Here is a 12,717-nt window from a genome sequence, read left to right as displayed (position 1 = left end):
GAACTGATGCACCAAAATACAGATTTTTCTATATGGTGTTTTTTAAAGAATAAATTTGGTCATTTGTCAAAGGTCTTTGAACTAGTCCTGGTGGTATCAATATTCATCAACGGTACACCTTCTTCGATAACAATATAAAAAAATGATCTATATAGTGCACAATGTAGGCACACGCCATGGGTGATGCAGACAGCACACACAAACATGACCACATGCTGAAACATTTGCATTTGTATGTTAAGAGTGCAGGGAGAGTCATCAGTGGGGCATGAGATCCGGTGATAATGGTGTATGTAACATTTTAATGCTTTGTTAGTCTAGCCCACAAGATGAAAATATTCAAATAAAAAATTTAATTTAAATTGAATTTCTGCATTTAAATATTAGAGAAATATAGGAGCTCAATGCGGAGAAGATCTTGATTACAGATGCATATTCGGCGCATTTTTAGACCGACAAATATACACTTGCTTCTCACACTTTTAGAAATCCTAAATAAAATTTGATTTATAGGAGTTAATTTCGATATAATGCAGGTTTTTTAATAGACACTTATTAACTTGCATAAACAATTACAATGTGCTGCATTATTTTGCTCATTGTGCTCTCCTGTGGCCTCGAAAACAAGCCAAATATTTCCTTAAAACCTATTTAATCTGCATATAAAACATTAGAAATTCAATTTGTTTAATTGTTATTGTGTGTTTGACTTTTAAAACAAAAAAAATAGTTGTCTATATAAAACGGGGTTTAAAAATACAGTGTATTATTTTATTATATATGCACTTATATTGCTCTTTGTTTTACAAAAGGTTATAAAAAAAATCAATAATTATCAACAACAAATTATATGAAACATTATATCGTTGATGCATTTTTTTTTCCTACATCGCCCAGCCCTAGTTTGAACACAGTTGTGTGGCTGCAGTTTGTGAAAATAACCATCCTATAATGGTAAGAATCCACCCACTCATTTTTTTAATACATTTTGCAATCTCTGACCTATTATCATAGACACTGCCCTGAGTGAGAAGCACCAGTCTGCCATTCCTGTTTTCTTGCTGTAGCTGCTGGAGAGATACAATGTCAGATCAAAAGAGGCATTACATGTATTGTATTTCGGGTTGCACCAACGAACATCGGATAATGAGGTTTCTACTGATTGAGAGAGGAACTGGCTACTGCATTAGATCGACTTAGAATGCCCTATTTTATACTGTCTTGAGGAGGGAATAATTTAGAAAACTTCCACTCTAAATAGTGACTAAACACGACCAATTAATACATGTTAACTAGGAGTCAGTTTCATTTATAATCGCAACATCATCTGATAAAATCAACATGCTTGTACAGCAGATGCATGTTGAGCGGCTATGCACTGGTTTTGGCTATATTCCTTTTTTTGCCTCATGCAGCGCACTGCCTGCGTCTGTGTAACAAAAAATCAAAAACAACAAACCAAAAGTGCATAATATTAACAGACGAACTATGCTTATATTTATAATTCCTAACAGTCCATAAGCATCAGGTGCTTGGAAACTCTGTTTTGTACTTATTTATTGATGAGTCGGCTGCAGTGCGGCCAGCTGAAAGTGTTGCTTCTCTGACGCTCAGGCCACAGAGACGACACTGTGCCGGGAGAGTCAGACCTCACGCTTGCTGGCAGCACTGGTGAACCATACTAATAAACAAAAATAACTTTAGATAAGCTTGTGCTTCAGTGTTTTTTTTTTTTTTTTTTTTTCTATTGCTGAAGAGGGTTGAACCTTCTTCTCCTGTGTTCTGCTGTACAGACGTGAATTTACTTTTCCTTCAGCCTGAGGTTTATTCATTACACTTTTTGGTGTCAAAGGGCTTTTACATTTACTATATAAAACTTCTTATATTAAAAACAATCAAGCCCTGCTCATATTTAAATAGTAACATGAAAGTAACGCAAAAGTAACTAACACACTATAAATTTGTACATAAAATGTAAAAAAGTAACGTAATTAGTTACTTTTTTAGGGAGTAACGTAATATTATAATGGATTACTTTTAAAAGTAACTTTCCGCAACACTGCGCATCACATTATGGCAAAGGGCATAACATTTCAGTCACACACTTGAGTTCTTTAGCCAATCACAATGCACTGGATAGCTGACCAATCAGAGCACACCTCACTTTTCAGACCGATGAGCTTTGAAAAAAAAAAAAAAAGTTTCAGAAAAGGCAGAGCATAGAGGAGAAACAATAATGTAAGGTATGTGGAAAATGTGTTTTTTTTTATCCTTAAAACACAATTAATTACAACAAATACACAAAATAACGTTCTTTTTCGCAACATCATATGACCCCTTAAAGAGTAGAAGGTTGTTTTTTTTTCTTCTTCTTCTTCAGTGCTGCTTCATCATAACTCACATTTAATAACTGTTGCTCCACTAACATACTCTAGCCAAAAGGATTGCAGCTAGAATCAAGGCTATAATGTATAATAAACCTATGTGTATATGAAGTTTTGAGGTTTAAGATAATAAATGCTAATTAATGGTGCCTGCAGTGTTTTGTTTGGGTTGCTCTGCATAAACAATGCCAACTTGGCTGGCCGAAACACCCTTACAGTAGCAGAACATGAAGCTTCTTTAGTAGTTTCTTCTAATTAGCAAGCTTCCTGTCTTTAGTTTTTGACTGAGAAGGACCCATGTCGGTTGTGATCTTTTTTGTTTTGGGAGTCGTGGATCTTAAGAGTTCTGACTACCCCTTGGCGTCAGCTTGTCCTGCTGACCTTGGTGGCGACAAAGTGTGTTGTGAACATGGTTTACTCTCTGCTTTCCCACCTCCTGCTGCAATATCAAAGAATTTAAACAGACAATCTAGCGTGAAGAAATGCACATCCTCCAGCCCTGTCAGGACGGGTGATTGAGTTTATTGGAGCAGAAAAGGAAAATCTCCCCAGGCCGCTTCTGCTGCTGCTCAGCACTCCCCCAATCCCCCAACCTACAAAAACCCCCCGCCCCACCCACACCGTTCCTCACTGTGATGTCACTTGGGGGAGGTCTCTGCTTGTTTCAGATGCCCAGCTCGACCTGTGTCATCTGACATTACCCCAAATGCCAATTCCACATCCACTTACCTTTTCATTTCTGTTCTCTTTTGCTCTGGCTTCCCATTATTATGTAGACTGTATCTGTGTTTGTGCACTCTCATAAATGCACACATTCTCACTTTGCTCTTGTTTGATCATGTCATTATTCAGTCAGCACTGTTTAATGGGTTTTAACAGCTGATGTTTGGAGCAAATGTTGACTCTTGTTAGAGCCAGTTGGTGCACTTGGGGCCATTAAGATTCTGCTCTCCTATCTGTCCGTAAAGCATTTGTGCCTAGATGCTTTCCAGGATTTGCTTATTCATTTTGGTTTATAATGGCAATTCATGCAGGTTTTATGTATTAAATGACTTGATTGTTTTTCTGTGAAGAGACATCTACATTGTTTATTTTTCTGTTCACGTCTGCTTCACTTATTTCCACTGACTCATGGAGCCAAAGTCTGGGATCTGCAAATGAGACCTTGTCTCTTGGAGCTGATGGTTTTGTCCTTATAGTTTAACAGCAAGTTCCTCATTTGATATTTGAAGAAGTGAAAGGCTGTAGTGTACATTTACTGGGTTACTCTGTGCATCTATGTGATTTTATTTGTTAGAAAAATTATATTTTCTTAGGTTATCTTGTAGGGTTTATTTTTATTTATTTTTATTCTATGTCTATGGACAGCATGATATAAATGACAATATATGTTAACTTAAGATGTTGTTAATTTGTATCACAATTTGTATACTTAATAATTAAATCAAAATTATATATTTTTTTTTTTACATGTATTGAATCCACACATTCCTTCACGTCATTACAAGGCTATGTTGTTAGTCCTAGTCCTGTGGTGTTTGGTAAGATAGTGAACAGGCAAGTATGCTGACCCATACTCAGAATTCGTGCTCTGCATTTAACCCAAGTGCACACACACACAGCAGTGAACACACACACACACCCGGAGCTAGAGTTGTTCCGATTCCGATACTAGTATCGGAAATATCTCCGATACCACAACAAATTCTGGCATCGGCATCGGCGAGTACATGAACCCATATACCGATCCGATACCATTTTCTTAAAAAAGACCTAGTTATGACCGCAAGCTTTGCCTAACCGCTGCACGGTTCTTCTTCGCTGCTCAAAATGCATTGAAAACACAGGAAGTTGTGCTGTGTTGCCACAAGCAACCCCTGTTTAGAGCAGCGAAGAAGAAATGAAAACGCGTTAGCAGCCCTTATCTATATATGACTGGATCACTCATCACATTCTAAACTGCCAAAAGACAGTGAAGCCGCTACTATATTATAGATCAGTGGTTAGCAGTATGTCTCTGTAGTACCGGTAGTTACAGACTCTCGAGTATATTCAGTACCGGCAGCTGCGTTCAGTCGCTTCCGTGTAAGTCAAAGCGCAGGGCTCCAGACAGTAGCCGAATATATACTAGTGTCTGTGAATATTAAACTGCAAAATACTATTTAAATATTACTCCCGCAAAATCTACATCTCTGTGGGTGACTGGCACAGATGCGCGAGAGCTCGCTGTTTTGTAGTCTCTGCTGTGTGTCATGAGGACACGAACGCATAAACCGTCACTTCATGAGAATTTACCGTTTCATTTGAGAATACTGTCATATCATAAACACAGACACTCAAAGATCTTCATGGCAGCCCATTAAAATAAATGTTTGGTTTACATGAGTAAATTGACAATATATAAAGCTACTGTTGTAGCCTACAGTAATAATAATACGTCTCTATAATAATAATAATTATGCCTAGATGGTTGCTTGTTTTTTACTTGTTTTGTTGTAAAGAGATTATCTGATTAATAGATCTTTTTTTTATATTCCTAGACTTATTTGTTGCAGTTTTTTTATACAGTTATATTGTAAAACTTAAATACCTTTTTTAGTTTGCGGTGTTAGATTTTTGGCTGCATATGCATATGCAAGTTCTTTTTTGCATATGAAAATAAATAATACTGTCAAATTCATGTTAGATAATAAAAATACTGTAATAAATACAGTAGTTCACCATGTATTTGTTCATGTTTTATTGAGGGATCTGTCTGAAGCACACCATAAAAAGAATTCTAGCAATTTACACAGGGCTAGTAGTATATACAGCTGTATATACAGATACACACCCAGGTATCGGATCAGTACTCGGTATCGGCCGATACCCTGAGCCCAGGTATCGGAATCGGTATCGGGAAGAGAAAAAGGGTATCGGAACATCTCTACCCGGAGCAGTGGGCAGCCATTTATGCTGCGGTGCCCGGGGAGTTGGGGGTTCAGTGCCTTGATCGTGGTATTGCAAGCCTGAGACTCGAACCCACAACCTTAGGGTTAGGAGTCATACTCTCTAACCACTAGGCCACGACTTCCCCTTTGAGATTTGGAGTGATGTGGCCATCCTGGACAGTGGTGATGTCATAAGTTGGAGCACAGAGGTTTTCTGGGCCGCATTGGATACAAACAGCAAGTGTGCTTTCTTCTGCAAAGTCACTGCTCCTTCTCGCTTGCTGCCAGCCCAGCACTCACTTGTTTTTCCTTCAGTGCTCTAGCCAGCACTTAAATCATCTTTCGACTCTCCACACCATCTATCTTCCTGCCAGCCTGCCCAGTGCAACTAAGCTTAATACCATCACATGCACACACATAATGCATGCACTAAAGAAATCTGAATGCTGAACTTCCATAAAAGTGTGGAAGAGAAGGAATGGCATAGCAAAAGACCCGTATCCTGCTTTTCCTTCAAGTGGTTTTTGACAAAAACGCCTTTCAGAGTCAAGTAATTGGGATGTCCCTCATCTAGGCCTTTCTGGCTTTGTGTGAAACGTTTTTCCATTATTGCACAAAACCTCAATTGAGCGGAGAACCCACCCCCTCAACCTTACCAATCCCCTCTGCTGTTCTTTACCCTTCCAACTCACCCCCTCTTTCTCCAGGAGTGTAGATGGCCTCCTTTGCATCAGACAGTGCTGTTGACTGCTAGATTCTTGAGATTAAAAATAAAATAAAAGTGTAAAATGGAAACATAAAAAAAAAATAGAATTGTGAGATATAAACCGAAGATGTAAACTCAAAAATCAGATAAAAAAAGTGTGAATTGCAAATTTTTTTTTTTTTTTTTGCATTGTGGAAACTTCTATAAGAAAGGCTAGACCAGCCAGTTGAAGACAAAAAAAAAATCATTCACAAGCATTACTGTTGTGTAACTGTTGTGGTCTGGGCACAAATAGCAGTATTCTTATGTTTACCATCAGCATGCATGATTCATTAGGGAGAGAATAACATGCAAAATGAAGGATTATTGGCTGCTTCGTTGTTTGGATTTATTTTTCCATTCCTCGTCTTATGCGGGAGGTTTTTAGCTTGAGCGGACCATGGAACGTTTTACAGGCTCTTTCATAAATGGCCCATTCAGCTCCCTCAAACTGCTTTTCAAAAGGATTCTGTCACTACAGAGAGCTCTGATACAAGCAAGAACAGTGTGCTTCACCACGGCCCCTGCTTGAAGACTCAAGAACTATACAATTGTTTTGACTCTTCATTTTAAAGTGATAGTTCATTTGGAAATAACAATTGTCATTTACTCAAATTCATGTTCTTCTGAAGTTCCTGTATGTACACTGCTGTTCAAAAGTTTGGGATCAGTAAGATATTTGAGTTTTTTTGTTATTCAGCAAGGACTCATTAATTTGATCAAAAGTTACAGTAAAGACATTTTTATCGATTTCAATTTCAAACAAATACCATTTATTTTAACTTTCTGTTCATCAATAAAAATTTGTATCAGCAAATCAGAATATTAGAATGGTATTTGAAAAATATGACACTGAAGACTGGAGTAATGGCTGCTGGAAATTCAGCTTTGCATCACAGGAATTAATTACATTTTGAAATTTATGAAAAAAGAAAGTTATTTACAGTTGTAATTCCCCAGTGGTATTTCACAATATCACTGTTTTTTTTCTGTATTGTTGATCAAATAAATGCAGCCTTTGTACAGGTAACAGATTTCTCTATACCGTGCATATTTTTTATTTTTATTTTTTTCAGAGATTTTGAAGAATTTTCATGTGAAGGTTTATATTTTCTATTCAACATCTAACACAATGCTTTTTGGCAAAATTACAAAAACTCCTACAAGTTCTGCAGTATTCAGAGTCTAGTCATCAGAAAGTCACTATTCACTCACAATCCTGCCCTAAAGTGAGCTAATAATTCGAAAACCACGGTGACGGGATCCCTGTTGTTGCCAACCAGTTCAGTGATCAAATTGTTCATTTAGAAATGTTCTTTTCAATAAACTGTTGGTCCGGTTAATAAACTGAACTGGTTTGTTTGGAACTCAATGATCCATTTGGAACCGTTACAGTTAACAGCTCATTTGAGGGGAAACTTATCAGGTAATAATGGTGACTTAAATTTTGTTGGTAAACACAAAGATATCTGCTTCAAAAGACTTGAGTTATAGCATGTAATACGTATAAACGTATAAATGTTGCCTTTTTTGTATTTTAAAAGACATTGTTACTATTGAATTACATAAAATTAAAAACTAGAGTAAATGTGCAAATCATGGGCCCTATTGGGAGTGGGAGGTTAATTTTATTAATTGAGTTTTAATTGAAAAAGTCAGTGATTGACAGCTGCTCTCTCATTAGATTTATCTAGTTTACAAGCAGTGACAAATTGTCCTGCGTAATCTACCAGCCTCATAGAGGGTGGGCTTAACCCACAGAGGCCTTTCTATTACTTTGCTGCAGTGTTAATTTCACAGTTTGCTGACCTCTGAAGCAATCTTAGAAAAGTTAGTTAAGCATTTGTGTGATTATTCCCTGAGTTCAAAGCAACACTACAAATATCTTACACTTCACTGTGAGGGTGTGCAGTCAACTCTCTCTGATACTGTCCTGTAATGAACCGGCCGTTTGGCTGACCGTAGAATGTGTTCAAAATCGACAAGCTGTCAGGCTGATTGGAAAATGTGAGGTTTAGCTGACCCTCCATCGCTTAAAATGCTGAAGTGATTGTTTCTCAGAGATGTTTCTCATTTTGCACATTATTTGCAGTCAGTTTGGTGTTCCTGTGAGGTTCACGGGTCAAGCTTGTGAGCCCAGGTCAAGGAAATGGCAGAGTGCTGTTAGTACAGTGGCTCTCATGTAGACGCAGTCAGACAGGTCTACAAAGGGCTTCTTCAGCAATGTGTCCCCTCATTGACTGGCCTAGAGAACAGAGGTTTCTCACACGGCCTGTGAGCAGGAAGCAGGGCACTGTTTAACACATTAACCCCACCTCACCTCACCTTACATGTATCCCCCAATTGTAAGACGCTTTGGATAAAAGCATCTGCAAAATGACTAAATGTAAATGTAGACCTGGTGTCATAGCTACTGCTGTATGCAGGCTTGCCTTTGTGATATAGAACCAGCAGGACTCATGTGGAGCCTCTTAATTGATGTGTGTGTAATGAATAGGGCTACATTAGCGCAGTGGGGCACATCTGTTGTCCTAGCAGGAAGTTAACTAAGCAAATAGTGATTGCACACAGCAAGAGTACATCAGTCAGTGCACAGGGCTGAATTAACAGTTGACAATATGATTTATTTAATGCTGTTGCTGATATCAAAAGAGCAGGGTAGTCAATCTAATGCTAATCCAAAAAATACAGTTAGTACAATTTTATGATGACATCATGATACATTCATAATCACTGAAATTAAATTAGCTCATGTTATACAGACAGTTTACTATAAGAATTATAAAAAGCATATTATTCATTGATGAGAGTGATTGATGACCCAACACAGCTTGCAAGATTGTTTATTGTACAAGTGTTATTTAATAATATAAATGTTAAAATAACAACAATAATAATATTTTATATTGAAACGCTAATATTGTAATATTAATTTAAATAATAATAAATAATATTGATATAAAAATTAATATAAAATTACTTTTATAATATTGTAATAAAGAATTTTATTATTTTAATGAGAGGTTATTAATATTATATGTATGTATATTTAAGATTATTTATGGCGTGATTTGAGCTAAAAAAGCACAATATATGATATCGCGATTTATTAGATAATTTCCTAAATTTAAATTAGGGTTGTGCGATTAATCAAAATAAAAATAAAATCGCGATTTGAGTGTGCGCCATTTCTAAATCGCTTTATAGCACAATTTTCCGTGGCCCCGGCCTCCTGCAGTATGTTAACTGAACCAATCAGGATGCAACGTGCCTAAGTGGAGTGCCAGAACAGAGCAGACTGATGAGATGTTCTCAACAGATGAGAACAGAAAAGGTTATAAATAGAAAGGTGCGAAAAGATTTAATATGATCTGAGCATGCGCATCTGGTTTTGTTAACAGAGCAAAGAAAATCTGCATGCAAGCAGATAGATTCGCGCTCGCACATGATTTTAATGTGCTTTCGCCTTACAATAATGCACTCTCATTGCTGTTTCTGAACCACGTACACATAACTTACTGTATACGCACTGCAGACGTGTGAACCTTGGGCAATAAATATATTGGGCAAAACATAGAACACCTGAGGCACCGCTACAGTGAGCTCTATGACCAATGCATGGCAAAAAAAATAAAATAATAATAATACTAATAAATCCCTGAACACGGGTTTTATTTAATTTTTTTTATTATTTTTAGCCATATGTCTAGACATTTTGTTTGACATCTTTACTAAGTGATTATTTTGACTTTTTGATAAAGCTCTCATTGGTTTTCTTTAGGAAATATGTTTCAAATTTATACTGAATGCATTTATGACTGTAAAGCATGTCTGTGTGTGTCAAAACGGTGATTAAACTCAAAATCGCAAAATTGATGATAAAATCGTGATAGTTTTTTTTTTTTTTGTCCATATAGCACAGCCCTATTTGAAATATGAAACAAATCTGACAAGCACATTTGTTTTTGGTCTTTCTCCATTCAAAAAAACAGGAGCTGTAGTTGCATGACTATAAATAGCTGCCAAGGGGCATTATCGATATGGCCGCAGAGTGAACTAAGGGACCTTGCAAAGTTTTGTTCATGAAGAGTTTTGTTCATTTTGGTTTTGGGGATCAGGGCAATGTCACACAACCTTTCCATTTTGACATCTGACTAGTTTTACTAACTTTCGCGAAGTAGCAAATTAATTTGTGTTAAATATTGTTGGGTTTAATGTACTTTAATGTCAAAAACAAAAAAAAATGAGAGAAGCATTTTCTTATATCTTTAGTTGATGGTTTCATTATTTAGCTTTTTTTTTTTTTTTTTTTTTTTTACCTTGTGTACTCGACCTGATTTAGACTGCAGCTCATTTTTGTGTCACAACCCTCCCAGATAAAAGAATCACTTGTGTATTATGTTGAGTGCTCATTGCAGTGTGTTAATGTGTTTCATTGATTTTGTACATTGATTTCTCCTCTGTGTGTTTACAGAACCAGTAGCATTCTCAGCAGAGACCCCCTTCCCGACAAGAGGCCAAAAAGCGAAAAGCTGCCTGGTACCTCTACACACGAGTTTGACCCTACAGGTACATTTTGTCCGAGAGTTTCTTACACACTCACACTTAACTTTCTCTACTCATACAGAATTGCAGTGTTTAGCTGTACACTAAAGGCTGTCCTGACTGCTCATGTGAGCGTGTGCTGTGGATTGAAGCACACTGCTCCTCTCACACAGTCTATGCAGACTCTAAAATGGAAACGGTTTCCTCCACACACAGCACAGATGGAAGGCTGTGCCCGTCCACTAACTGCAGTGGAATGGCTTTACACAGCGACATGATTCATACTTGCTGACCATAAACGATGCACATGTTCCTGGCCCCAGTTTTGGCAGTTGAAGGACATTGTCAGTGTGTTTTTCTTTCGAGTTTTGCCTCTTCTGTTTTTCCTCTCAGCACGCTGATGAGCGTAAAGAAGGAAAAGTAGTCCTGTGCATGGCCATTAATGTGAGGTTTATGGTGGAGAGCAATGTGATAATCGTATCAATTAAAATATGATTCACATGGTTTGGATTGGGGAGATTCTCCTGTTGAGTGAGATGATGACAGAATTTCATCAGAAAAATCTTTTCAAAGGTTTCTGAGCTATTTTGGAGCAGTTTTCAGAATGCATAGTTTTGTTTTATTGGTTAGACCTAACAAAAATATCTCACTTTCACATATTAGACAGAATATCCTCCTAAATGGAGGATATGATGCATGTTTATTTCTGATATTTCTCTGGTGTTGGACACACCTCTTCTGATGCATGACTAAACTATCTTAAACAGTGTGGTGTTTGTTTAGTGTTGGGGTTGGGTGATATAGCTAAAAATGATTTTTTTTTTTATTATTCTTTTGATATTGTATGTTTGGTTTGAATTGTAGTAATATTTTTTATTTTATTTAGACTAAGCAGCCATTGTTACAAAAGTGTTCATCAAATACACTGAACACAGAAGCTCAAATATGTATGATGGCTCAGGACATGCCTACTAAAAATGCAAGATATCAAACAATTTTTATTTACATTTACAAAAATATTACATTACAATATAACATCAGGTATTTTCCTGCATATATTTATTACTAAAACATTGTAATACATAAAAAATGAGTGATAAACTCATTATATATTTTCACTCAAAAATATTTTCAAGTTTTATTCTAGGACATAAAATGCATCAGCAATCTTTAGCATTTTTTTTTTCTGGTGAATGTCTTTAGGCTGTACAATTTATAAAGGTTCTTAATTTGTGAAGATTATCATGATAAACCAAATATTTGTTGGTCACATTTAGTTTTCTGCAACATTCAAAAAACAATGGAAAAATCCTATTGGGTTTTTGTTGAGGGAATCAGGATGATGCTAACTTCTATCTTGGTCTACTTTCTCTCTAGTTTGAACCAATTCATGAAAATGGATCCAACTTACAAACATAAACATTATAGATTGTGTTTGAATATCTCTGTCCTAACATTCTTATGCCCTCAAATTGCAAAAATATCTAGAGGCCGAACAAAAATATAGTAAAGAAAAAATCACATTAAAATTACTGCACTATTCACAATGTTGCTTAATCTTATATTTCCAGGAAGTTAATTTGAGAACACACTGATATCACCCAACCCTAATGTCTTCACAGTATCTCGTTAGGAGTGTCTGAGAAGTCTGGCTCTTTTGTGTGATTCATTTCAGGCCAAAGTTGTAAAGTCTTGCGTAATGGAGACTGTTGTTCTAAATCTTATACTTTCTGTTTAACAGTATCACTGATTACATTTTTGTGAGAAGTCCACAGTTTACCTGATTAACTATAATTGACCGTATATTTCAAGATGAAAGCAAAAACCAACATCCTTGCATAACTGTTTTTGAGAATACTATATCTCATTAAAGCTCTTCTCATCCCAAACTTTGTTTATTGGTTATATCTGTATTTGTGCCAGGCATTGATTTCTGGGTTAACACCTGGGGTCCTCAATACCTGAACATCTTGTTAATCATTTTAGGGGAGACACTTTCCCAGTGAGGATTTTACTGCTCCTCAGTAGACAGTCATCCATTCCAAAACAGCCACACTGTGTGTATTTGTGCCATTGCTCATTTTTTTCATTTGAGTCCTCTCTCTGTGTCCTC

General features: G+C 36.6%; 1 protein-coding gene across 4 annotated transcripts in view; it reads left to right on the top strand.

The window, feature by feature from the left end:
- Positions 1-12,717, top strand: part of LOC128029229 (rho guanine nucleotide exchange factor 12) — a 48,037-nt gene that overhangs the window by 11,500 nt on the left and 23,820 nt on the right. For all 4 annotated transcript variants that reach the window (XM_052616875.1, XM_052616873.1, XM_052616874.1 and 1 more), the window contains exon 3: positions 10,534-10,628. In XM_052616875.1, coding sequence (XP_052472835.1) covers positions 10,534-10,628 — 95 coding nt within the window. The remainder of the gene's footprint in view (positions 1-10,533; positions 10,629-12,717) is intronic.

The sequence above is a fragment of the Carassius gibelio genome, chromosome A15 (assembly GCF_023724105.1).
Source record: "Carassius gibelio isolate Cgi1373 ecotype wild population from Czech Republic chromosome A15, carGib1.2-hapl.c, whole genome shotgun sequence".
In the NCBI taxonomy this organism is placed as follows: domain Eukaryota; kingdom Metazoa; phylum Chordata; class Actinopteri; order Cypriniformes; family Cyprinidae; genus Carassius; species Carassius gibelio.
This window is presented reverse-complemented; position numbering and strand designations above follow the sequence as displayed.